The sequence below is a fragment of the Musa acuminata genome, chromosome BXJ1-5 (genome assembly GCF_036884655.1).
Source record: "Musa acuminata AAA Group cultivar baxijiao chromosome BXJ1-5, Cavendish_Baxijiao_AAA, whole genome shotgun sequence".
NCBI classification, from domain to species: domain Eukaryota; kingdom Viridiplantae; phylum Streptophyta; class Magnoliopsida; order Zingiberales; family Musaceae; genus Musa; species Musa acuminata.
The window spans coordinates 38,827,536-38,855,348 of record NC_088331.1 but is presented as its reverse complement, the minus strand read 5'-3'; the positions used below and the strand labels follow the sequence as shown (position 1 = coordinate 38,855,348).

General features: G+C 41.2%; 3 protein-coding genes across 3 annotated transcripts; 1 reads left to right on the top strand and 2 right to left on the bottom strand.

Annotated features, from left to right (window-relative positions):
• The first annotated feature begins 787 nt into the window (after positions 1-787).
• Positions 788-6,130, top strand: LOC135586621 (pectin acetylesterase 12-like). Its single transcript, XM_065183831.1, has 12 exons — positions 788-1,063; positions 2,265-2,347; positions 2,541-2,670; positions 2,793-2,866; positions 3,457-3,543; positions 3,612-3,736; positions 3,869-3,929; positions 4,118-4,171; positions 4,259-4,336; positions 4,501-4,606; positions 4,700-4,845; positions 5,773-6,130. The coding sequence occupies exons 1-12, from the start codon at positions 895-897 to the stop codon at positions 5,887-5,889; spliced, it is 1,230 nt and encodes a 409-aa protein (XP_065039903.1). The 5' UTR covers positions 788-894; the 3' UTR covers positions 5,890-6,130.
• A 56-nt stretch (positions 6,131-6,186) lies between these two features.
• On the bottom strand, positions 6,187-6,630 carry LOC135673954 (uncharacterized). The gene is made up of 2 exons (XM_065183348.1): positions 6,351-6,630; positions 6,187-6,275 (listed from the first exon to the last, which is right to left on the bottom strand). The coding sequence occupies exons 1-2, from the start codon at positions 6,628-6,630 to the stop codon at positions 6,187-6,189; spliced, it is 369 nt and encodes a 122-aa protein (XP_065039420.1).
• Positions 6,631-9,482: 2,852 nt separating this feature from the next.
• Positions 9,483-11,456, bottom strand: LOC135674216 (transcription factor MYB61-like). The gene is made up of 3 exons (XM_065183830.1): positions 11,054-11,456; positions 10,846-10,975; positions 9,483-10,770 (listed from the first exon to the last, which is right to left on the bottom strand). Exons 1-3 carry the CDS (start codon positions 11,184-11,186, stop codon positions 9,759-9,761), a joined length of 1,275 nt encoding a protein of 424 aa, XP_065039902.1. The 5' UTR covers positions 11,187-11,456; the 3' UTR covers positions 9,483-9,758.
• Between the last annotated feature and the right edge of the window lie 16,357 nt (positions 11,457-27,813).

Here is a 27,813-nt window from a genome sequence, read left to right as displayed (position 1 = left end):
AATGGCTGTGATTGAGGAGTCGAGAGATGGGAGGGAGCTAAAGATGAACACATAATGTCTTTTGCCTTTTAGAGCTCCATCTTCCGACCATGGTTAGGAGAAGAGCAGCAGCATTGCAGAGAGCTGTTCACGGTGCAGAATTGAATGCACCACAGACTGGTGACTGCAAAGAGGTTCACGTTACTCACGCTGGTTTCATGATACACCACTGGAATCCATCTTTTCCTGCCCTACTAATTCCCAGTCAGCTAATTTCTAGTCATGTGGTCGTCTTTGATTCTTGTTGTTAGTAAATTCGAAGAGTACAGATTCTCTCGAACGAGCATCGTCTCACAGATCATGGCAGCTGCTTTTTTAGCTTTTCATGGTGCGTCGGGTTGACTTGGTCAGTCCTTCCAGCAGATCTCATATCCTTGCGGAATGGTAAATGGAAACAGTTCAATGAAATCGCAAGAAATCCGCAGTTCTTTCTCTCTTTGAACCCAATCAAACTGAGTCAGAAGCTAAAGGTGAGGAGCCGAGAGTGGAAGGAATCCTAGAAAGCATTTGCACTTGCATTTGCATTTGCATTTGCTTGGCAGCACAGAAGCGGAAGCGAAGTTTCCTTTTGCTTACTGCAGAGAAGGAACAAAAGCCTCCAACTCAACTCGTTAAACCAAAGCACTTGTCGTTAAGCTCTCGTCTCAGTGCGGAATCACTCGGTTTACTCCGCTGGTAATTAAACCCACAGCTATCTTTCTTGTTTGCACATGAAACTTTCTCCTCTATATATGCCTTTTGGCCGCAGCAGGGGACTTCACTGTGCTGCTGTTCCAGATCTGCTGCGGCAATCTGTCTCCCCTCTCTCTTCTTCTGCGAGGAAAGGGCAGGAGGAAGAGGAGGAGGAGGGAGCCTATGAGGGTTTTCTGGTTTGCTGGGTTGCTTTTCCTGGCAAGATGGGCTCATGGGAACGAGTACTGGAATGCGACCGAGTTGGAGGCTGCCTACTATGGGGCTGGGGGCGGCAGTCCCCCTCTGCTTGTGGGTCTGACCCTCATCCAATCTGCGGCAGCTAAGGGTGCTGGTAATACCCATCTCCTCTCCGCATTCCTCCTCCTGTTTCTTGCATTGTCTGATCTCTGCACACTGTTTGGGTTTCTGCGGTTATCTTCTCATCTCAGAGCTGGAAACCAGTGCGATGCAATCTGTGGTATTGTTTATGGGATGGTCACCCATCTCCTTCATCATTGTTTGTTGTTTGTTTGATTGGACTTACTGTCCATGTTGAATCTCCAAAAAAGCCATTTTGGTTATGTCTGCTTTCCTCTGCTACTCATTTCATTTTCTTTTATGAGTCAATATAATGATTGCACATTACAGCTTTGCATATCTTTTTGTCCCTCTTTTTCTTTTTTATGCTTTCCTAAATGAAAGATAGCGGGGTGAGATTACTGGAGGAAAAATCTTCCATCTATTTGGACACTTTCAATAACATGATTTCTCTTTTCAGATCTAAATAAAAAGAGAGCCTGGTGAATGGTGATGTGCAGCAAGAAAACTTTTAGTTTGTATCCAAGAGATCCATATTTGTGGATCCATTTGAATGCCCTTAATGTTCTGGGGATCATTATGTATGTCATCCATTAAAAACTGTAATTTCTCATAATACCGGTCATTTATTGCAGCATCCCTGTTTCTACTATGTTGTTCGTCCTTCCATTATTCTGACATTAGGAATTGGTTCATCATAATGGATCAAACTCATAATTATATAAAGAAACTCATCTGATTTATGTCGACCATCTTGCATCTAAAGTAACTTTATAACATGCCTTTTCCAGTTGAATGAGGACCATAAGTAACTCTTCTTACCTTAACAAATACATAGTCTTGGCAGCTGATACTCCTGGCAGAGTACTGAGAATACCCATTTGTTATCTTAAGTTTTGTTGAATCACCTCTCTTAGAGAGTCATAACTTGACTCATCAATTGTAGTTTCACAATATTTTTGCAACTCCGAATCCCCTTATCACCTTGTAAATGGAAGGCATTTTTTTCTCCACTTATTTATTACTTAGTTCTTAAGTTTTTGTTAAATAAACTTATCGACCAAAACAGCCATTATCATCCTACAACAATATCCTTTTTATGGTTTTGGTTAAGAGAACAATCCAAAAACATATGAATTGCTTTAAACATCTATGCATTTTATAATGAGATCTATTAATACCATCAAGTTATTTGAAGGGAAACTGATTAGTCATTTTGATCTTCATGAATCCAGTATGTTTGGATGGGAGCTTACCTGGTTACCACTTGCATCGTGGCTATGGATCTGGAGCGAATAGTTGGGTTGTCAATTTAGAGGTGATTAGCCAAATCTACAAATTGGAAATTATTAATTCTGAATTTGCTTCAGAAAATCTGGTCTTGTAACATATTATTGGGAATTATTGATACATAAAATAATTCAGAACTTAACATATTAATTGTGGTCTATGCAACATCACACTTCTGTCCAATATTGTTACTGATGTGATTCAAACTTGATACAACTCAGGGAGGAGGCTGGTGCAATGACATCAAATCATGTGTTTACCGAAAGAGAAGTCACCATGGTTCATCCTACTTCATGGAGAAGCAGTTACAATTTACTGGAATACTCAGTGACAAACCTGATGAAAATCCTGGTTTTCCTCAAACCAGCACTTATATTTTCATAAATAGACAGTTTAGCATTTTGGTATATTCATCTTTACAGAACGAGCATGTTCCATAATTTACTCAACATATATAATTCCACCTCTTGCAGATTTCTATAACTGGAACAGAGTCAAGATTCGTTATTGTGATGGTGCATCATTTCTAGGTGAAGGATATAACAAGGTTGGTTTAATGCCTCTTCCACTAGGTTATTGACAAAAAAAATAGTGATATGATTGCCTTGAGTCATCATGGCTACAATTGTTATCTCAGGCATAGGATACATGCATTATCAGTTTGCAGATTCTCTCATTATGTAGATAAGAACCAGAGTAGATGTCCATCCCGATTTGTAACCTAAGGATTTTAGTGTGTATACAATAATATTATGCTCAAAAGTTTTAGGAGCAAAAGAAAATACCAGAAAGATAAATTACACATTTAAATAATGCTTACAAGGTGGGCCTCAGTTCCTTTTCCCCTCCGTTTCCTTTTGAGGAGTTCAGTTTCTTGGTGTTTAGAATATGATGGACTCAAATTACCCTTGACTCTGTTGTACATAGAGTTTCTTAGTTATCTTTATCATGGGACATCATAATGCAACAATCTATTTAAGATCAAGAAGGTAGACCCCATCTTATGCAGGGGTCTACCTATGTCATGTTTTTGAAGTGCATCTAATTTTGCAACAAATATGAAAATTATAGCTAAGCTCTAGGTAAAGGTTTTGGCTGTTGCTGTGGTGTTTAAAATATGTCTATTTGATATTTTAGGCTGCAGGCCTTTATTTTCGAGGGCAGCGTATTTGGTTGGCTGCTATGGAAGAACTGATGTCAAATGGAATGCATTATGCCAACCAGGTTTCTTTTGCACTAATCTAACATAGCTTTGCACATGTTTATAATTTTAATGCTTACTATATTTCCAGGCTCTCCTTTCTGGATGTTCTGCTGGTGGTCTGGCGACCATACAACACTGTGATGAATTTCGAGCATTATTTCCAAGAAACACAAAAGTCAAGTGCTTTGCTGATGCTGGCATGTTTCTTGATGTGTAAGACTCAATGTTTGTCAACTTAATAATGATATTTACTATATCTGAATAAGCTTGATATTTCTTTTGTAAACATAATTTTTTGCTAAATCATCATAGTGTATTTACATATGATTTATGTAAACAATGTAGTGTTGATGTAGCTGGTGGTCACACCATGAGATCCTTCTTCGGAGGTGTAGTAAGCTTGCAGGTAAATGATCACTTCCTCTGCATTTCTGGGACCATCTCATGTTAAATCAATCTAGTTATTTAAATTTATTGGTGCAACAATGATGCATGAGGATTGCACTTAAAAGATGATTGTTTCCCTTGTAATTTTTTGCTTGTTTTAATCATGGATATGTTACCATTCTTATCATAAGAATCTGTCAATTCAAGGGTGCCTGGAGGAACTTGCCAAGGACATGTACTTCCCGCATGGATGCGACATCGGTAATGTTTCTTGTGACACAGAGGTATATGACAAAGATAATGGGTACCAATTTCCTATGCTCAAGCTTTCTTGACCTTCCTCTGCAGTGCTTCTTCCCACAGAATGTGATTGATAATATCCGGACTCCACTTTTTTTGGTTAACACAGCATATGATGTATGGCAGGTATATACTACATCTTGAGGATGTTTAAGTTGTTTCACTTGTTTTTGAACATGAAAAACCTTGGATTGTGTTCATAGATCTATGCCAATCTCCACATAGTGAGCTTTTTAGTGCATCAAGCTACCAGTTTTGTTTGTGACAAATGCTTTTTACTGGATTTTCAGTTGCAACAAAGCTTAGCTCCCAAAACAGCTGATCCTCATGATTACTGGGGAGGATGCAAAATGAACCATGCAAATTGCAATGGATATCAACTCCAGTTTTTGCTAGGTTTTCCTTACTGTCTTCTTACTTTCTCTTGATAACAGATGCATGAGATTCAGCAAATTATAATTCATTCATATGGATCTTCCAAACATGCAGGGTTTAGAAACCAAATGCTTAGTGCCGTCAGAGGCTTCTCCATGTCCAGGAAAAGTGGGCTGTTTATAAATTCATGTTTTGCTCATTGTCAAAGTGAGAGGCAGGACACATGGTACGCGAATAATTCTCCACAACTCGGGTATAAGGTATGGTTCATCAAACTGCTCTTGTTCAGTGCAAGTAACTCACATGCAAATATATTTGAGAAAGTTACTAATAACTCCAGTTATGTATATTACATATTGTTTGACAAGATATGCCACCTCATGGATATAGATTCATGCGCAATAAGATGACATACCGAAGAAAATATTAGATGAATAACAACAAAGGCCTGAAGCCTTTTCACTTTCCCAGTAAGACCAACTGTTAAGACAGATGAACTAAAGCTAGTATTTCTTTTTTTCATCTGATTCATCTCCTGTAGCTGGTCCACTATGCAATAAAAGTTTGGTGACAGCTAAAGTCATGAATCTTAGCCTCCTATGTTAAACATATTTAATCAGACTCTTCCCAAAAATTGCTCAAGGTTTTACTCCACAACCCGTAATCTTCACCAATCTTTCTTTTTTCTTTTCAATCAATCGATTGTGTTCCATATAAAACTCTCATTTGGATTTTATCTTTGTATATACATGTCTTCAAAATTTCACTTGTTCATGTAGATGGCTTCAAAAATTCTTCCTATCTTAATAGTCCATCTAACTCAAATAGTCAAGAAACAAATGAAACATGTTCGGAAGCTAAGAGCCAAAACCAATCGGATTATATTGTTTAGGGTACAAAAAGAAGAAAAAAAGAATTTTTGTCTTCTTGCCACAAGAACAAAATCTGGAAAAGCATGTTTGACTGGGGAATATGGGACACAACTTGTTGTTGGCCATGTTCCTGTGGGATCAGGATGGTACAATATGTTTCCCTGGACTAATTATTTTGGTATGTGCTTCCAGTTAATCTTTACTAGTTTGCCATTCTCTTCTGCTTTCTCTCTGTAATCAAAGTCAGTAAACTCTCTGTTTTTTTCTAGTGTACATTTATGAGAATTTAAAACAACGGGAGTGTTGGCAATGCAGAGAATAGCAACGGATGTTGGCGACTGGTTCTTCGATCGGAGCAAAGTAAATGCAGTAGACTGCGCATACCCCTGCGATAACACCTGCCATCACATCGTCTTCAGGGGAAGACAATGAATTATTTCTTCTATTTCATTTCCTATTCATCCACCAATTCTCACACAATGCCATCGCCAGCCGGCATAGAAGAAGAAGAATAACAAGGACTACACCATCAAGTGATATAAATATGCGTTAGATTTGGAGCTTAGAACACACACCAATTTCCCTGTCAAAATTTGCATGCATTCCTCCGGAGAATAATTACATTGATTTAAACGATCGCTATTGTTAAGATCTACAATCATTGTTTCCTACAGACTTGTTATCTTGAGAAGAAGACATCTTACTTGCTCACGCGTGCAAGAGAAGAAGCTATTTGCTGGGATGATGGCAGGCGTAGGAGAGCGCCACCGCTTGAACCCATACTTTGATCCTCTCCTTCATCTTCTCGGGGTCTTCCTCTGTTCCACGTTGTGCACACGGTTACTATCAGATCAATTGTGTTCTTCTTCGATCCATGCGAGTAGGGTTCATACCTGGGTGGTTGATCTTCCAGTCGACGAGGGGGGAGTCGCCGGCCACAGTGTTCACCTGCATGTCGGAGAACCCTGGTGGAAGCGCCACCGTCAGATCCTCGAACGGCAACTCGAGCCTGAGTTCGTGACACGCCCTCAACTCATCCAAGTTCAAGCTGATCGGCCTAGACCTGCCCGGCTGCAGAACCAGGACCCGGCACTCCGCCGCCTGGCTACTCTTTGCATTCTTCTCTTGCTTCGCCACGTCTCTCTTATCGTCGTCTCCGCCTTCAGACTCCATGGAACGGTGCGATATGTCGGTTTTCGCCACCTCTGTCTAATCCTCCAACTCTGCACAACCGTCGTCGCCTTCAGACTCCACGCTAAGGAGCGACGTCGCAGTGGCGGATATGGTGAGATTGATCTGTCTTTAAGTCGACGATTGATTTGGCGGCGTTGAGAATATTGACGTACGTACATAGGAAACCGCACGTCTCACGTTAGATATTGATTGAAACGGATTAGGAGAGAAGGTTTATATTGGGAAAATTCTCTTTCACATTTATGATCCCACTTTAGAAAGTGGAGTTTCCTATTTATAACTCCTCTCTCTACTATTTATAATCTTTATTTTTAAATTATTTTAAATATTTTTAAATTATTCCTTTCAAATGAACTAAAACATTCTCTTTTTCCATTTTCACCGTCAAGTCTCCTTCTATAGTTCCCTCGTTATCTCTTTCCTCGTTAATAAGACTCGAGACAGTCATATCATTTCCACCATCAAGTTCTCTATCTCTTTCTTATCTCTTCCTTCTATAATAAGACTCCCTCGTGTGTTTTACCATTTACTTCTCTCTCTTTCGCTGTTTAACCATGAGAATGGTATCTCTAACCTTCCCTCTTATGATAGTCGTTTTCTATCGTCTTGAGTATGTCAATTGCACCATTCGAATATGGGACCTCACTATTGAGGGGGATAAAGAGTATAGGCCGAGAGTCATAATCGACAACTAGGGGGCAGTGATAGTGACAAGGTGCATAGACGGTGATTATAAAGGCTCTAAATAGTAATAAGTAATAAAAAAGGGAAGAAAAGAAAGGGAAAAAATTAAAATTAGAGGAGTTATAAGTAATAAAAAAAATATTATTATATTAATTTGTAGATATTATAAATAATAAATGGGCTCTAAATAGTAAACTTCTTTTTAGAACTTTTAATATTCCTAATACACCCTATATAAATATAAATGGGTATAAATATCCTTATCACTTAATTCCTTTTTTTTTTTAACTCCTTCCCTACCTCCTTTTTCTTCCCTTTTTCCCCTCTATTATTCTTTTTTACTCCTAATCGCTAGAGAAGATCGTACGAAATGCTAATTGACCGACCGACCGATGAAATGGATTATATGAAAACAAGGTAATTAAAGAGTTGTACTTAGTAAAACTATTATTATTTAATTATTTTATTAGATGATTATGTGAAGTAAGGAGAATGTCCATAGTAAAAATATGATTGTTAATAGCGATCATATGATCAATTTAGATTTCGAATGGTAATCAAACATAATCCCGAAACACACGGAAGAACTTGGAGATATTAATCATTTTTCATGCACGCTACGTGTTCGATCGTTTGTTGGATTCGGAATCGGAATCGGACATCAAATCCGACTACACCGTAATTAAAATCCAAGTCAGGTCAAGCCCAATGGCCCAAAACGGGCTACGGATCAAACCCAACGACCCGCCGCCACGTACAAGTAAGCTCGTGTGGGCCTGTTCTTGGGCCGCCTACGTCACAACCCTAAATCTATGCAAGAGCATCACTAACTGTCGCTGATTTGTTATAGCAAGGCAAGGAGGCCCCACGTGGGGCCCGGGAAGAAGACGGCGCATTTACCGAACGCAGGAAGCATTCGAAGTATGTGATGGAAATGGTAGACACTCAAGCCGCTCCTCCGCTCCGTCCATCCCTCCATTTTTCCTTCAGCAGCAGCTCCTGTGACAGCTCAACAAGACTGATGGAAGTGTGCAGAAGCGTCAAACTAGTGCACCGAATGGGTTTCCAGCGAGCCCACACGAATCTGTAGCGGATAAGGAGATGAAAAGATAGACGTGGGACATTGCCATCCATGCTACAGGAATTGTCTGCTCGCTCGACGGTGAGTCATCCTCATCCTCACACAATCATGCTGTGTTTGCGCCAGTGACCAGTCATTCTTACGTGACTGTCGTATGTGAACGGCTAACGCCATTATTGAATCCTTTTGTCTGCTAATGATCGGAATCGATGCACAGGTTTCTTCTCCTCCATGTAGCATTATACTCAAAAGTGAGATACGACAGGGGAACCTTATTATACGTGCTCTACTATCCACATCATGGTACCATGTAAGGGATTGACGATGGGATTCTTGTCCTAAGAAAAGGAAAGGAAAGGAATAGTAGATCAATCATTCCTCTTTCTTATATTCAGTCTCTTCCTCATCTGACTAGAGAGAGAGAGAGAGAGAGAGAGAAAGAGTGCATACATGACAAAAAAAGTGAGAGAGAAAAAGAAAGGTATCCATGCTTTTTCCCATCCCTACAACGAAGTGATCAGCATTGGGGATGAGTCGCGCTAAAGCTAAGTCCCACTCACAGATAAGTGCCAGATGATGGCCCCCTACCAACATAGGAAAAGGTCGAGCAATATTCGAGGTTTTCAACCCTCGACGATGAGTCCAAGTCACCATCCCTACCAATTTCTCCGTGCCATCACACAGCATCACCACATGTGTTTCATGGCATCCCTCGATTCGCAGATCTTCGGTTTTGCTGACCTTTCGAGATGGTGCCGCGAGGTAAAGATGGCTGGGTGACATGCCTTACGGTCAAGATCATCTCCTTCCTCGGGTCGGATTAAACTGTGTTGATATCCTTATTGTTGTTTTGGATGATTTGCTTTCTTACTCACATCAGTTTCATCACCTCCTCCGGAATATAAAAGGTGTGGTAGCTATCATATGAATAATCAAATAATTGACAGCAAAAAATCGTGTCTTCATCAGGGGCATATGCAGTATGCGGAAGTTTTCGTGGACGTCCATGTTGACTTGCATCTCTGAGAGCTGCTGGCTTCATTTCATGACTGCGTTAATTTGAGGCAAAAACTTGAAAGCAAATATATAGCAGAATAAAGTGAAAAGGCAAGGCTCAAACTAGTACAGTTTTTGGTCTACACTTGGCGTGACACTCTGCACAAGATATACAAGGATGAACAGCTGACAAATAATTCCCTATATCATCAGTCCTACATATATCACTGAGAAAAATGTATACGGCCCGCACACCTGTATGAATTTGGAGAATTTATTGCTCAAGCTTTACAGATTGAGATTTCTGTCGAAGAGCGTAATTCTTGTGTTTCTTCTTGTCTGCGATCTATATTTGCTCGAATCCCATAGACACAGAATGGAAATCCTTGGCATATATATCTGAGGCATGTGACTGCTGCTGTAATTGCGGGCTCTGGTGCCAAGTGCTCAAACCATTCATAGCGAATTGGCCGCCTCTCTTGACGTCGAGATACAGAGGTTGGCACTGGGCTTGCGTGGCTGCTGTCGCCGGGAATGCGCCGTGAAGGTACTCTGACCATTTGAGGTCCTGGTTATCTTCCCCGAGATGGACTTGCACATCTTTGTCCGGTGTCAGGTCCGACCAGGCGGAGATGCCGCTGTCAAAGGAGCAGCTGCTCTGTAGCGCCATGCTGGCGCCGTCGTTTACCATGCTCCGACGACTGCTGTCACAGTTACCAGCATACCAGTTGGTGGTGTCGTCTCCGGCGCAGCTGGGTGGGAGAACCATTGAAGTCGAGAGAATTGTGGTTGAGAGTGATGGCGCGTCGGTGGATATCGCGATATTGCAGTTCAGCTCAGGATTCACGTCGTACTGCGTTGCAGTGTGATTGAGCCAGAGGAGTGGATTCGAGCTGATCGGTAGAGCGGCCAGAGTTGTGGGATTGCCGCAGAAGTCAGGAGCACGGCTTAATTGAGGAAGGGGGAAACAGCCCATGGAGATGGAGGAGCGGCACGACAATGTGCTCTCATGGGTCGCGAGAAGCTGGTCCAGAAACAATTCTTTGGTTGGCGTCGACGAACCCTTTGGGGTCGTGCTCTCGTCCAAGGGCTTATCCACCGCCGATGTCGAAGGAGTCAGCTCTTTTGCAGCGAGCTTAGCATTCGCCGGACTGGCAGGGAATCGGAGGTCGTTGGAGCTAGAATTCTTTTCACCGTTGCTGGGGACCTTTTCGTCGCCGCCTTCGACCTCGGCGAGCGGCTTGTGGGTGTTGGGGTCAATGCCTCTCTGTCTCAGCTTCTTCTTGATGCAGGAATTCCAGAGGTTCTTGATCTCGTTGTCTGTCCTTCCCGGCAAGTGCGCTGCAATCTTCGACCACCTGATGGTGTCAATCGGCAACCAGAAAAGAGGCATCAGAGGAGCGCAGACCGGGAGAAGGCGAAGGGGCTTCTACCTGTTCCCGAGGACGGCATGGAGTTCGATTATGAGGTCTTCTTCCTGCTGTGAGAATGTGCCTCTCTTGAGGTCAGGCCTGAGGTAGTTGATCCACCTCAACCTGCAACTCTTTCCACACCTTTGAAGACCTGAAATTTGATGCGAGTGAGAGGTGATGATCACCGTCATTTCAGCACTCGGGGAGGCCGAATTGACCGGTACCGTACCTGCTTGTTTAGGGACAGAGCTCCAACACCCATGACCATACTTGGCAATGTGCTTTATGAGTTTCTCATCTTCCTCAGGAGACCAGAGGCCTTTCCTTAGCTTCTGCTTGTAGCAGCAGGAGTGGCCTCCCATTTCTCAGGAGAGCCGAGGTGACGCGCCCAGGAACTCCTCAGAGACAAACTCTCCCAATTGCCGCGAGTATACAGTCGTCTATTGAATCAGGAAATGGCTGAGAAATCGTAGTTGCAGTGGAGGAGTTGGAAACAAGAGGGAGGCTGAGCTTAAAAATGTGTGTGAGAGAGGAAGGTCACAATCAAGTGGTTGGGACTCATTTGAGGTCCCTTCCCCACCTTTTTCCTCTTCTTTATCAAGTGGGAAGAAGAAGAAGAGAGGTTTCATTATCCGAGTTGCTTGTATCTCATCACATTCTTAGTATTGAAGTCTACTGTTACCATGGTGGGGGTAGTGACTCCGATGTCAACATGAGAGGCACCGAGAGCTTTGGAACCTAATTACTCCACACCCAAACCGGTGCAAGAAACAAGCCAACAGACGTGAGGTCAAGAGAGAGAAATTGCCATGAATTCTCTGCCCTTAGATTGGGTGCGAAGCAAGTCATGCTCACTGCAAGCAGGTAACACAGAGACACACCCCCCCCCCCCCCCGCATCTATGGGAAGGGAGACAGTTCTGTTGAAATATTTTTGTTTGAATTCCCCTCATGATTCCCACAAGATCCATGATGATCATCACCATGGAAAGCTCCATCATTGGACACAAAAGAACAAAGTCCTGTATGCTCATCATGCAAGTATCAGTCTTTTATTTGTTGTAGAGAATCAGTGACTACATGTTAGAGAAGAGAAATGAAGCAACATCTAGTGGTGAACTTGTCATGAATCTTTAGACACTGATACTGAAAACTCCCAAAAGCTTTCTTCAAAAAGAAGAAAGAAAGGATATCTACCAAAGTCATGAATGGGGGTATGGTGGGCACCAAGAAAAATAAAGCACTGTGTGTTGGCAAGTTAATTTAGTTTGCGTCAATGATTAGAAGGGTACACATTGCATGATCCATGCCATGTGACTCTGCCTGATTCTTCACCAAACAATGATTAATCTGTGATTAATCTTGTTTAGGTCCATAAGAAAAGGGCAAATTGTTTCTACAGCTCTAATCCTTTCTGTTTCCAGCAGGTTTAGATTGATGTAACTTGCAAGCATAGCCAATTGACCGCAGCATTAAACAATGCATGAAACCATTTCATCAACAAAATACAGCCTATTTGATACATTCTTTAGGTGTATAATCACGTGTGGTAGTGCAAAAGCATGTTTGATATGTGACAAGATATTAAAGGAAAAGGATAAGAGGGTGTATATATATATATATATATATATAATTTAGAAGTCGATGTTACTTATTCATCGGTATTTATTAATTAATTCGTATGAGTTCATATGTCGGAGGATATACACATCATACCAGTCTGATGAGATGCCTTGGAACCGGGGAAAACCAATGATTTAGTGGACCAAATTGTGGCCCCCCCTCTAAACCGCTGAATAGAATGATACAAGTACCCCCAGAAACAAGCAGAATCTCCACACCACCCTCCACAAAGGGATATAAAATTATGCTTATTATGATTTCATAACCAAATTATGAGGACTTAACTTCGTCGGAAAATTAAGAATTTAAATACCGGTTTAATATTCATTTTGATAGATGTTAATAGCATAAACTGTTTGTCTAACCATGAGACTAATTTGGAGCCAATTGAAACGTTATTCTACGTCGGTTTCAACGTAATGTGGTGTCCGATTGAGAGGTTCCGAGACATTCCTATTGGAGTTTTGCCAAACCATACAAAGCTACATCGAGGATGTACTCCACAAAGTCTCTCGAAACTTATGTTCGCTTTTAAATTAGTGGTTTTATTTGGAAAATGTACCTGATGGGTTTTTTTTATATATAATAATATTTATGATCATTGCACTTAAGATGGTGATTTAATATCGGGAATGGTTATTTGTCTCTTTCAATATTGATATTCGGTGCAGTTGTATTACACTAAATTTGGAGAATATGATATAATTAGACCATAGTATTCCAAGGTGACATTGTCAACCATACGTCCAAACAATATTGGTGATACGGTGGTGAGATATTGATCGTACAGTGATAAGGTGTTGTCATACGATAATGAGGTTTCGATTATATGGTAATGAGATGTAGCCCATATGTATGACGATGGCGATGAGAGATGTTGGCATCCTTTCTAGCATCATTAGACCATATCAATAATTTTTTTGATCGACTCCACAGTGTTAAATGGATGTGTGACATCGATATCATTTAATAAACAAAAAAAAAAGATATATTTAGTAGAGAGAACTGCAGCTATTCATGAAAGCAAAGACAAGCCATGAAATGAAACATCACCTGTTATATCAGCCCCAGCAAGTGTGTCGAAAGCAATACTTAGCCATCACTAATTCATTGTCATTGAAGAAAAATCTCACTTGTGCCTCCAAGGTGGTCACCGAAGACGACTAGATACCCAGGATCCCTTCGGGTAGGTTGCATCAAGCTTTCTCAATCCTAGTTTTCTGCTACAGAAATCCGTCTCATATGTTCCATCAATATCATTTCCGACATGTTGTTACACATGCATCTTGACCTTCCATACTCAACCATGTATTGACATGAATTATCATCTTTACTTTTTGTTACCCGTAACTTTGGTTGTCCGATGCGTCGACATTGGGTTGCTCGGAACTGATTGTACCATGAGTTGGACATCATGTCGGGCAGTGAGTGAGTTCGAATGGACGTTCTACAAAATTAGGTCTCTGATGCCGAAGCGAGAAATGCTAGGAAAACTAAAGCCCTTAGTTGTAGTGATCGCCAAACTTAGTGAGAATTTGCTCGAACGATTTTACGAAATTATCGAGCATTCCTCGAACGTGAGAGGTGTTCGAAATGTCGAACATTGTGGTTAGCATCATCTTTGTCACTCTTGTATCTAATGGATTAGGAGGAAGCATAGAAATCACATAAAGGGTGCAGGAGGCATCTTCCTGTCTCCCCTGTTAATGAAAAGAATGCATGTTCGTAATTGTTTTCTCTTATATTTTCTGATAGTACTCTTTCTAGAACACGTACGGAGACTGATTGGAAAAAGCAAGAGGGAGTCATCTTCAGCACCGGTGAAGCTCTGAAGAAAATGACTGGCTTAAAAGGAATAGCAATGCATGCATGCAGTTGCCCATATCGAAGAGAGTTAATGGATCCGAGTAAACTTGTGGCACGGGAGCTCGTTGGGGTTTCTTTACTTTGCACGTACGTCTCTACCGACAAGAAACAAAGAGAAAAAGACTCCACCCGTACTAAATGCAAATTGGCCCACGTCCATGTGTTGTAGTTCTCACTTAACCTTTCACTCTACTGTAGTTAAGGTGACGTTATTAAGCTCGGAAAGCTACTTGTTCCAAGAATCGGATGCTTAATCTGCGTGCCAATAAATTCCTCTCACACTTAATGTCGAAGACTACTAGAGTAGAGACTTTTTTTTTTTTTTTTTGACTTTTAGGTTGCATGCATGTATTGGAGTTGTGGCTGTGAATATAAATCTTAGAGAGAGAGAGAGAGAGAGAGAGAGAGAGAGAGAGAGAGAGTGTGTGTGTGTGTGTGTGTTAGAATCATGTTTCAATGAGGTCATGAATTAGGTGATTCGTATGCATTGCAGTCAATTTGTTTATACAAATTCTGGTTATCGGACACGATGTCGATTTGGAATCAACTGAAGTCTTATTCTGCATCTATTTCTTGTTAATATCATGAAATGTTGAATTCCCTTGGATGCTTTCAAAATTTGAACTATATAAAATTACATTGAGAGTACTCTCTATAAGATCTCTTTAATATTTAGGAAATAAGGTGTCCGTCAAGTGTTTAGTCTTGTAAAATCGAATGCACAAAAAAGTTATGAATTTTTTAATGTATTGAGGAACACACTAGAGGTGGCTTTTTATAATATAGTTTTAGGATTGTTATACTCAGACATATATATTAATGTTAAGGATAATTATGTGCTTCTCTCGACCCTAATATATTAATGTTAAGGATAATTGACCTCGAGGAATATGTAATAATCTAACGTTATTGGTAAAGTTTGAGAGATAGTGCCATATCAACCATGTGATATTGAAATAATGAGGATGTGGTGTTGAAAAGTTCACGATGTGAAAAGGAGTTAGAAAATCATGTAGCGTAAAGATGTCGATCACATAATGTCAAAGTATCAATTATGTAATGATAAAATATTAATTATATAATAACATAGTGTCAATTACATAATATCATAGTGTCATCCAGTCAGAAGTGTTGATCTCATGTCAAGAAGGTGTCTATCATGTCTATCATTTTTCTATCGCAATTCAAAGAAATTTAGGCGAGATGTCGTTCCACCGATTCTGCACACCTTGCATGCGATCTTCATGTTTCCCATTGGAAACTTTCACCGGTGCTAACAGTCCCTGATTCCAAGAAACCCACCTGCATGACCTGTAACGTGCCTTTGAGGTGCATGCATGTCTTGCTACCAAGTCAGTAGCGGATAATGATGTACGTACGGCCTGCAGGCTGTAGTTTCTTGCAAGCTCACAGTTAATTATCTGTGTGCCCTGTAAAAAGTATATACCCAAGTGGAACTAAATCAATCAATCAATCATGGAAAAGATTATGGGTCATTAGCAGCAGAATCGTTTGGTCGCCATCGGCTTGTCGTCTGCGAAATGATGACGACGTTGACCCACAGGTGGTCCTCTCCTTCAGGCTATCACGCAAGAAAGCTTCAGCTTTTAGGGACCTTCGTCGTCTAGGTTCAGTGCCTGATGCGCGCCCCTCCACAGCAAGCATCATCACCAAGCTTTGTCTCGCAACTGCACGAGGCATTCGCTGACACGGGCCCTCCCGGAATGTCCAGGGTATCCAGGCGGTCTGAAGCCACCGAACGCCGTCACATGAGCGACATAGTCCTCTCATCAAACCTGCTGCACATGCACTGCGGAGAAGCAGATTAACGGAGGATAAGGATCTCGGTAGGGATCTGTTGACTCTGTAGCAGGGCATCGTGCCCTACACGGGGACCCTCTGATTTAACGGAAGTGAAAGCTTGCATGGGTTGCGAGAAGGAGATGACGGAAGCAAGTGAGCGCCGTAGCAGCTGTCAGGGCCACTGTCCCATTGTGAAGGTTAGGTTGCATGGACGTCCCATCTTTTAAGGTAATGTTCTGTTGTGAAGGAAGTATGATGCCCACAGAAGCAGCCGTCTGAACAAGGTGGAAAGTGCCTCAATAATGGCGCAATTTGGGCAAAAGGCGAACCCGAGAGGCTCCACCCCATGCATGCATATATTTCTTTGTCCTCCATTTCACTTCACCTTATGATATATATAGCATTGCAGTGAACATTCTCCACTGCCCTCCTTTTGCCAAAAGGTTCCTAAAAGACTCCTCCCGTTGACTCAAAGTAGACTTAAGTCACCAAATGTCCGGGCCTTGGCCTGACGCTTGAGAGATGCACATAATTCATCTGAAGTGGGGGCTTACACCCCTTCCACTATTAATAATGGGCCAACCTCAAACAGTTGTTGCCAGTGAATTATTGGTAATGAGGTTGCCTTCAAGCTAAGTCGATCCTTATTAGGAATTTCTGGCCTATGAACATCATATCGTAAGAAATCTCTTATTTATCTTCAGTGTCTTTACATCAGACAATTTTGCTGTCAATATTGAACGAGGAAGATATCTACTAAAAGAAGAAAAAAAATTATATGCACATAGAGAACAGTTACGGTTTGCCTTCATTATCAGGCAATGCATTTGTTTGTACAGTATATGTTCACCTCCATGGTCATTTGGACCTTGATAGATTTGAAAGGACAATTGGCTTGTTCTTGTATTATGGCACGAGAAAGTTTCCATGATGAAGGCAATGATGTGAAGTGTCAATTTCACCTCATTAATAAGAAGTTAATTAAGCGCAGAAATGATCGAAAAAGAAGGTAGCCACCTCTAATGGTTGATATGTGAAAGGAACACTAAATTGGTCTCTACTTCACTATATACTATAAGCTTTTTGATGAATGGCTCAAAAGCCATGAACTTATGATCATTCCTTTTCACTACCTTCTCTCCATATATCTTGATCTCAGTGACCACTCTGTTTAAAGGTGAGAAACCTACTGGGCATCAAAAGTTGATATCTTGAGCAAGTTGAAAGGAGATGCAGTTAATAGGAGACTCAGTTCTATCACCATCCAAGGCAGAAGGATAGAGATCACCGAGACGGGAACCCACCGCTTAAAGAGTGGTGGGGGATCACTCGCACATGCACCTCATCAATTGACCAGCACCGTACCATTAAAACCGTCCTCATCCTCGTGAAGTGCTTCGTTAGATAAGTAGGGACTGAGAAGATCAAAGTTTCCGAGCTTTCATTACCGCAGAGTCATAGAAGCCAGGTAAAAAAGAGGGGAGGGTCGTCTTCTTCCTTCTTCCTATTGTTGTTAGGTGAAGAGGACGAGGTGGCACGGTGGCTTTCAATCAATTCGGGAGTCCCTCTTTCGCAGGGCGCTCGGACATTACGCGCGACAGCCGAGTCGTCGTCCGAGGGCGATGTCCCCCACGCGGTCCGGACACGAAACACGTGCGGGCGGCTCGCGACCGACGCGCTTCGCGGTCCTCAACGTCGTACGCTCGACCCACGTAGTCCGAGCCCACCTGGCCGTGGCGGCCCAGCAGTTACCCGTCGCGTCAAAGGGCCCACCGATCCACCTAACCAGAGAAGGTCGCCGTCCTGGGCTCCGCTCCCGCGCCGCCGCGTGGCGGCCCGCGGGTCCCACGAGGAATGCTGCCTTGCCCGCGGTGGCGTGTTCCCGGCGGCGAGTTCTCATCGTTACAGGGGGAGGACGGCGCACGTGCCGAGGCGATCTGGGACATCTAGTAGCCCTGCACGAATCTCCAAGCGACTGTTTCTTTCCTTACTCCTCTCCTTTTAGATTGACTTTTACGAGTCGCAAATGTCGCTTTTCCTCTCTTTGCGTTTTCCCCTCTCTCTTCGGCGGAATTAGTGAACGGCTCAAAACGGAGAGATGATTAGTAATAGCATATGAGCTTCTTTCTTTGGGTAAGGAAACGAGGCGTTTAATGCAATGCCTACCGAAGCATTGCTGTGCAACACAAAGCCTCACCTGTTTGTGCTATGGCTTACGCTGTAACCTTGGCCTTCTCTGAGCAGTTTGTTGCTGTAGGGTTTGGTTTCCTTCTCTAGTTTTCGCTCTTCGGATTCCACTTCCGATGATCTTGACCTCCTCTTTCATCAGGAGGAGTCGCATTGAAGTCCCTGTGGCCGCTGCTCACACAAGCAAAGGTGGGAGGGTTAATTATGACCAGAATGAATAATTCCTCGAGCTCGATACTATGACGACAAGGGAAACCTCGAACGGGAGGTGACTGTTCACTGCACTATCCCAAAGAATTCATTGCGTGAGCCCCACATGTGTACCCAACTTCAAGGAGGACAGCTCCTTGACGATAAAGGGCAACTGTCGCATGCATGACGATGATGCCTTTGTCCGGCTGTTAGTGCGCTCTGCATTAAAGTATATGACAAGCACACCGTGCCAGCAAGAGGCTGAGCAGACTTGGTCGCAATGATTTTTGTTCTATAACGCGATCACGCAGCAGCATTTCACGTAAAACTAGGAAACATCCATCGTTTGACTGCCTACAGATACAGAGTACCACATCCACTAGTAGAGGGAGGTACAAATCGCATTCAGGGAGACACAAACACTCGTCAGACAGCACCACAGAGATCTTCTAACCAGTACAAGTCCGCCTGTGAACGTTTCTCTTTCGTCTCTCTTGTAGAGCCGAGCATGTCGTTTTCACCTTTGAACTGTGTAGTTGACTGGTGAATCTACCGATTCAAATTAACCTTGTGGTGGTCGCAGTAGGGAAGCGTCATCTGGTACTCGGTCTTTAAACCGAGTGCAGCTACGGAACCCTAGGAAAAGCTGAGGTTCTTTATCCTCCTCTCACATGGACGTCTTACTGGGGACATAGAATGGTGCTCTGCTCTTCTTTTCTTTTAAAGTCTTTTGAAAGAATGACATGAAAATAAAGAAAACACCCACAAAAAGGTGTTCAACCTTTGATTCAAGAAAGGCACTCTTAAGTCTCCAAGTGTTACATATACAAATACGCAGTGATACTGATCTCCTTTTGAGAAGTGGCAAGTGACATCATTGTCTCATCACATCTTACATCATGGGGAAGAGCTTGACCGATAAACTCATAGCTCTAGAACTATTATCTCCTTCTCAGATGTTGCTCACTCATCACTGATCATGTTGACTGTCCTGACAAAGACAAACTGAAACCTCAAGATACACGTTTAACGCACTGATACTTCTTGGAAGAGTGAGCTACAGGAGTGGAAGTTGGCACAGGTGCAACTTCAGAGATGGGTAAGTCAATAGATAGGACGTGAGTGGCCTTGACGATAAACTATTAGTCTGCAGTTTGTGCCATCAAATCTATCGTCTCATGCCGACGAAAACTTTGTATCGATCTCATTATACACAATCTCAACTAAACTTCAACGGTTGCAGCAATTCAAGTAATTCTTCCCGGATTGAGGGTGGGAATCCGATTGACCTCTTCGAAATGAACCATTGATTCACTAACTGGTCGAGATACTTGGGATTTGAATCGAGCATATGAATTCTTGATCGTTCCATGTTATATGCATGCTTTGCCCCCGTCCTGAGGGATTATGATCCGTCTTATCCAGCCTAATTTACAATGAAATGTTGATCTGATACAACAACCATGCATATCTCGCTTTAAACACAGGATTTGTGGTGGGCCTTGTTTCGTTAGGACTGGTCTGTCAAAGAACTCCATCTGCAGTTGTGGCTTTTCTTTTCTTGATTTTGAACTGTTTGATCTTTACCTGAAATCAGGACAAGAGAGGTGGTGCTGACACTGTAGTCAAAATGATGCTATCTTTTTACTGAGTTGTATTAAGTCTTTTAAGGGATTTAAATTTGAAGTTTTAAATTTATTAACATTAAAATAAAAAAACTACAGGCCAGCAGATAGTTTAGACCATAAGAAAAGAACTAAAGGAGGAAAAATGCAATCAGTGAAAGGCAAAATCGAATAGAAGAAAACACACTCAGGAAAGACTCAACTACTTAATGACATTTCATAAATCCTTCAACCAAAACCATTTAATGTCTGCATGCATCTACCCAGTGCAATTATGGACTTCGGTTTAGTGGTCCTAAGGGCAACACGCAGGCTATTCGCTGTTTGGATTGGTAAGTAATTTTAGAAATTTTAATTATATTTAAATTAATTAATAAATCATAATTAAATTAAATTTTTTTAGTAAATTAAGGTTTATTCCTATAAATACACATCGAGTCTTAGGATTTTAATAAGAAGAAAAAGTCAAAACACTTTGGATGATCCCAAGCGTGATCTATAGGATTTCTAAAAAAAATTAAGAGAGAAATTCTTTATGTTTATGTGAGAGTCATACTTAATGATGATAACTTAAGAGCCTTGAAATTGATCTTACATAATTCTTTAAGGTCTTATGCAACTAGAAAAAGGGATAAATATGAAAATATGGATAGTGTGGTATTAATTACTTAAGGTGGAGATCGATGAAGAGGATTTTCTGACAGAAGTAGATCTTAGCATGATAGGTCGAGATCGAGAGTTCAATTTTTAGATAATGTTTGATGTTATATATGTAAAGAACAAGAACATATCAAGCGAATTTATCTTGGGAAAAGAAAACATGAAGAAGAGGCCAATGAGTGCTCTTTATGAATGGACGATGATGAAGATGTCCTCGTAATCTCCAAAGGTAATAATATATCTTTCCAAAAGATTTAGTTTTTAGATTTTATTTATATTACTCATGTTTGCTCATATAAGAATTATTTTGATTCATGGAATGATAAGATGACTAATAAGTTGAGACGAAGACTCTCTATAGTAAAGGTCATGAGTGTTGGTGCAGTGAAGATCAAAATGATCGATAGAGTGGTGCATACTTTAGAGGATGTGACCTATATTCCAAAAATACGAAAGAATATAATTTTTTTGAGTCTTTTAAATTCTCAACATTATAACTACAAGGTTGAATGTGAATATCTTAAAGTTACTCAGTGTTTGTATCAAGGGTTGTACCGTTTGGAAGAAAGTATAATAAAGACCTCAAAGGACAAAAAAAATAGATTTCACTGTAGAGGATGGTAAGTGCCTAAGATAGTAAGTTTCATTCGTGGTAGAGAAAACAAAATATGATATTCATGGTTTCTATTACATAGACGGTTGTGAGAAAAAATCCAACTAGTAGTAAGATAATTAGATAGAAGTCTCTCTTTGAAATCAAGTAACACCATTGATTCGATTACAACTACACATGATGCATTAGAGAGATTATTGGAATCAGGTGATGGACCATGAACTGATTCTGTTTATGTAGTTGTAGTGAATTTTTTAAGCCAATAGTTCAATTTCTATAGGGTAAAATACTCACCAATATGGAGAGTATTAAGATTGGTAACTATCTTTAAAAGTTCTAGCTATATTCAAATTAGTTGGTAGAATCCTAAATAAATTAAAACTTGATAAATTAAGGTTTATTCCTATAAATACATCTTAAGTCTCGGTGAGAAAGAGACAAGATACTTTTGAATGCTCTTAAGTTTAATCTCTAGGATTTCTAGAGAGGGTTAAAAGAAAATTTTTTCATGTTTATATGAGAGATATACAAGAAAAGTTATACTTAAATAGGGATAACTGAAGAGGCTTTCCAATTCACAGGTTATCTCTGCTTGTTTCTTTTCCTCTTCCTCCTCTTGTCTCATTAATGATATGCTGTTGTTTAAGAGCAAGAGGAGGGTGAGACAAGATGACCCATATTGCCCTATTTATTTATCATTATTATGTACCAACTTCTCTCAACTTTGATTGCCTCATCGGTTGAGCTTGGAAATCTCAACCCATTCCAAATCAAAGTCATATGTATCTATCGGTTAATATTTGTTGACGTTGTTCTACTTATCTTTAGAGCTAACACTAAATCTTATAACCAATCTTTTAAATCTAGAACTCCTTCAACAATCTTACTTCTCTCAACGAGAAGTGAATCTTAAATCTAATATTTTCTTTCCGAAAACTATCCACCCTCCATTAGTTATCAAGGAAGGTCACTAGTCAATGAAATACTTTAGCATTTACTTGTCCTTTGATAGACTCCTCCATTACTAAACTACTCTTTATGGACAAAGCCATCAATTGCATATAAAGATGATAAAAAACTTACTTTCCCAAGTAGATAAAATAGTCCTTACAAATTCAATCATCAATTTAATTCTAACTCACATGCTGTCCAACTCCTGGATAAGCTTGTTAGAAGAAATTTTTTTGGAAGAAAATATTAGGAGTTTTGAGTCTTAGAGATATCTACAATATGTGCCAAGAGAATATTACTTCTCCTTAACAGCGATAAATTGCTTTGGGTCAAACTCCTCAAAGCTATTATATCTGGGTCGATTAAACCTTGGCGCCATTGTCCCAAATCTAGAATATCTCTGACCTTCCGCAATATTTTCACTCTCATCTCCAACATCAAAGGGGGTCCTTGGAGATCTATGGATCTCTAACATTCCTCTCCTACACTAGCCTACTTTCTTCAACCAGTATGAGTTTGATAATCTCATTTCGAGTCTGATACATGAAGGCAAGTGGAACCAACCTCACTTCCTTTAACAGGATCTTCCACCCACTCCTTATTGATAAGATCACACAAATTCACTAAACCTTTGCCCCCTTAGCTCGCTTGGTTTAGTCACTTCTAGCGGTGTTTACCATTTCATCAAGCATGACCCTGAAACAGAGATCAAGATTGGTCGAGCTGGAAAATCCTATAGCGCACCAATGTTGGGCGACACGTCCAAAATTTTCTTTGGAAACTAAAAGTTGGAGTAGGCTTCCCACTCCCAAAAAGTCTTACCTTGTCAGCAAGATGGACGTTGACTCCCCTAAGCTCATCTTCCTCACCTGTCGCACAGCCCAAATATTTTGGTCAGACATCCAGAAAAAAGTCAAAGTCTCATTTCACTTCTTTGACACTTGGGAGTTGGGCTGATGGCTTGAGCAAGGAAAGATGCTGGACAAATCTCAATCCACTTGGACCCTTGCTATTATTGCCAACGACCAGTCCAATCTTGTTCACAGGACCATTGCCTCCTCTCAAGAAAGCAATAGTGATCACCCGGGGATCAGGGAATCCATAATTCATAATGAGATTATGTCTTCCCCTCCGACCCTGGAAAATGACTGTAGTGTTGAGTGCGATGGCTCTCACAGCTATCCTCTCGACTCTGCAGGAATCCGAGTCAATGGAGAGGTGGCTGCAGCAGGCTGTGCAACTGTTAAACTCACAATGCCGCAATCCTGGAAGCACTTAGTTTTTGTTGGGTCCTGGACTGGGACAATTGGACTGAATCCAAATCAACAAATGAAATAAATTAAAAAGCAGAGAAAGAAGGTGAAGAAAATAGATCAGATCTTGCGGCGTGCGGCGACGTGTCAGAGGAAAGAGAAGAGAAAAATGGAAAGAAAAAGATTAGGTTTGTTAGTTTTCTAGTTGATGATTGGTGACCAAACGTTATCAGTCTTGACCTAAATTTTATGTGAAAAATCCTTACAGTAAACTCTACAATCCTAACGGTGTTGATATGCAGTTTACCCTCTCTAAGATACTTTCATGTGATATCCACTTTGTGAGATCTAGAATTCTTTTTAGGAGATCCATCCATCCTGTCATCTTGAGTCAAGATCTATGATCTTGATGTTATTCTGATCCTCTAGTTATTCTAAAGAAGATCTACTGTAAATCTGTTATCATTATTATTGATAGTGGAAGTTTGAGGTGGACTACGGTCCCGTGATTTTTTCCACATTGGGTTTTTCACGTTAAAAAGATTTGGTCTCACTGTGTGATTGATTTTTGCTCTATTGTTTATGCTGTGCCGGTTGATATGATATTTTTATTTGGATATCAAGTTGGTATTTTGATGAGGAACCTATTTTAATACACAAAGAGGGAAAGAATTATTCCGCTTTAACATGTTTCTTCCCAACAAGTGGTATCAGAGCAACAAGTTGTTTGGTACTAGTTTTTCTTATATGATTGAAATGGAGTCTGATGGTATGATTAAATTGAACTCATCAAATTATTCAACTTTGAGGCGTATGATGGAAGATTTGCTTTATTGCAAAGATTTGTATAAGCCCATCAAGGTTAAAGATAAACCTTCTACTATGGACGATGGGAAGTTCAACATAGAAAAGATATTGCCTATATTAGAAGATGGATGGATATAAACTTGCATGAGCATATTTCTGATGAAACCAGAGCTGATGTTGTTTGGCAAAGGTTATAAAACCTCTTTACGAAAAAGACAGTGGGAATAGAATTTCTCTCCTCAGAAGGCTGGTAAATTTGAAGTATAAAGATGGTGGTAACATTGTTGAGCACATAAGCCTATTTCAGAGTCTTGCAAACAAGTTGGTTGCTATGAAAATGAATATAGATGATGAAATGCAGGGATTGTTACTTCTCAACTCTTTACCAGAAAGTTGGGAAACATATGTGGTGACTATTTGCAACTCCACGCTAGAGGGAACTCTAACTATTGATATGGTTAAAGACAGTTTGCTAAATGAAGCTGCCAGAAGGAAAGAACAGGGTGAATCTTCTTCTGGGGCATTTGTTACTGAAAAACAAGAAAGACGTGGAAGAAGTCATAGTAGAAATCCACATGGTTATAGAGGAAGATCCAAGTCTAGAAGAGATATCAAATGTTTTTGCTATAATAGGCCAGGTCACATGAAGAAAGAGTGTAGATTTTGGAAATGAGAACAGAATGAAATGAAGAAAAATGAGAAAGAGACCAATACAATTGCTATTGAAGGTAATATCACTATTGTTTGTGATGAAGGTTGTGTTAGCCTTGTAGCTCAGGACAGTAATAGGGTAATTGACTCTAGTGCTTCATTTTATGTCACTTCTCATGGTGATTTCTTTAGATATTACACTGCTGGTGATTTTGGTAATGTCAGAATGAGAAACAGTAGTACATCTTGTTGGGAAATCATGGGGGGCGACATTATATGCACAGCGGAAGAACAAGAAAACAAAAATCCCCGATTCCCAAAAAGATGTTCGTCATCGTACGAAGATTGGTGCGCAAAAATCCGCAAAACACAAAACTGCGTATAGAGATTGTGTTACCTAGGGAGATCGTATATCCCTGTTTCCTTACAGATCCTTAGGAGAGGGTGAAGGAGGTCAAGCGTCCTCCTCTCTAGCGGTGATCCACACAGCAGGGTTGCGACGACGCTCCTCAAAACTCTAGGCCTACTCTGAGGTGGAGAGGGAGAGGAGAATAGGAAGGGCAAGCAAAGACTCTAGCCTATGAGGCTGTGAATCCCTCCTATTTATAGAGATCCCGTGTCAAAACCCTAATGGGTCCTTCCCTAGTGGGTATTGGATCTGCATCCAATAAGACAAGGGCTCCGTCGGATATCTCATATCCGAACCTCTACTCATTGCAATGCCTACCATATGTGTGTGACCCTCTAGGCCCAATATCGAGCTGGCCGTGAGTCATACCTGTTAGAACTCCTTCTAACTCAGTGAATTATTATCTCTGTAATAATTCACTCGACTCATCGACTACGGACGTACTAGGCCACTACGCCGTAGTCCCCAGACGATACAGGGGAATCCAATCCATTGGACCTGTTTGTCCTCAGTTACCATGTACCTATAGTCCCTCATCCATCTAATATCCCAGAGACCATATATCGAGCATGGTGCTGTCAGACCCATACGGTTTCTACTCGAGTCTTGCTCTAATCGGATTCTCCTGGAGAACTCTTTCTCTCTCAACCCGAATGAACCTGGCTAGGGATTTGTCTGAGCAAGAACACATGGGATATTCCTCTCATGACGCCGAGAGTGGATGATCCTTTGTTGACACTCAATAGCCCTCGTAAGGTCGACTACCACTCCCAATGACCAACTGTACTAGATCTGGGACAGCCAAACCTATAAGTCTGGTATCAAAGAGTGGAGCACTCATACAGGACATCCTTGGTGTCTCAAGTCTAAGGACCAGATACACCACTAGGACTACGGAATCATTGTCTAACAATAAGGCATCATCAACCATCCAGCATTCCGTAAGCGGATCAATTAGTGAACTCATTCTCCAATGAGCACCTGTACTGTATCCTTAGTGTCCCTACACGAGCAGCTATGAGACCAGCTGCATCCATCATATGGACGGGTATACAGCACACCAGTCTATCCGGTTATCATGATGTCCCTCTCGAGTAACCTATGACCGGGATTATTTAGGATATGTGTTTAAAGGTGAATCGATCTCATTATCGTGATCTCATCACGATCCGATTCCCATTGCACAAATCTAAGGACATCACAATATATATATACATTTATGCAATAGTTATAAAGTGATATACGCCAAAATATAATAAGCAAAAAGATTCTCTATCAAGTCACACGTGCCATCACTCACGTGATTGGCTTGCTGGGCACCTATGACTAGCAATCTCCCACTTGACCTAAAGCCAATCACCTATGTGTCTGATCCCCATCAGACCCCTGTGACGCTCAAAGACAATATGAGACAACGGCTTTGTCAGTGGATCTGCAATGTTATCTTCGGATGGAACTCTTTCCACTGTTACATCTCCTCGGGTTACGATCTCTCTGATAAGCTGGAACCTCCTCAGAACACTTCTGATGAGACTCAGGTTCCCTTATTTGAGTAATCGCCCCATAGTTGTCGCAATATAAGGAAGTCGACTTCCTGTTACCCGGCACGACTCCCAAATCTGTGATGAACTTCTTCAACCAGACTCCCTCCTTTGCTGCATCTGATGCAGCAATGTACTCCGCCTCTGTGGTCGAGTCAGCAGTGGTATCTTGCTTAGAACTCTTCCAACATACTGCTCCTCCATTCAAGGTGTACACATACCCTGAATTCGACTTGCTATCATCGACATCAGACTGAAAACTTGAGTCAGTGTAGCCTTCAACCTTAAGGCTATTACCTCCATATACTAGTAAAAGATCCTTAGTCCTTCTCAAGTACTTAAGGATACACTTTACTGCTTTCCAGTGCTCCAAGCCTGGATCCGCCTGATACCTGCTCGTGACACTCAGAGCATGCGCTATATCAGGCCTAGTACATAGCATGGCATACATGATAGACCCTATTGCTGAGGCATAAGGTATCATATCCATGTTCGCCCTTTCATCTGGAGTCTTTGGGGACATACTCGTAGAAAGCGATATCCCATGTCTCATCGGTATGAGACCTCTCTTGGAATTTTCCATGCCAAACCTTTTGACAATAGTTTCTATGTACCTGGATTGGGACAAGCCAAGCATCCTCTTGGATCTATCTCTATAGATTCTAATCCCCAAGATATAAGATGCTTCCCCTAAGTCCTTCATGGAGAAGTGTCTAGATAACCAAGCCTTTACTGTGGATAGCATTCCTATGTCATTCCCAATGATGAGGATGTCATCCACATATAACACCAAAAAGGTGATAGCGCTC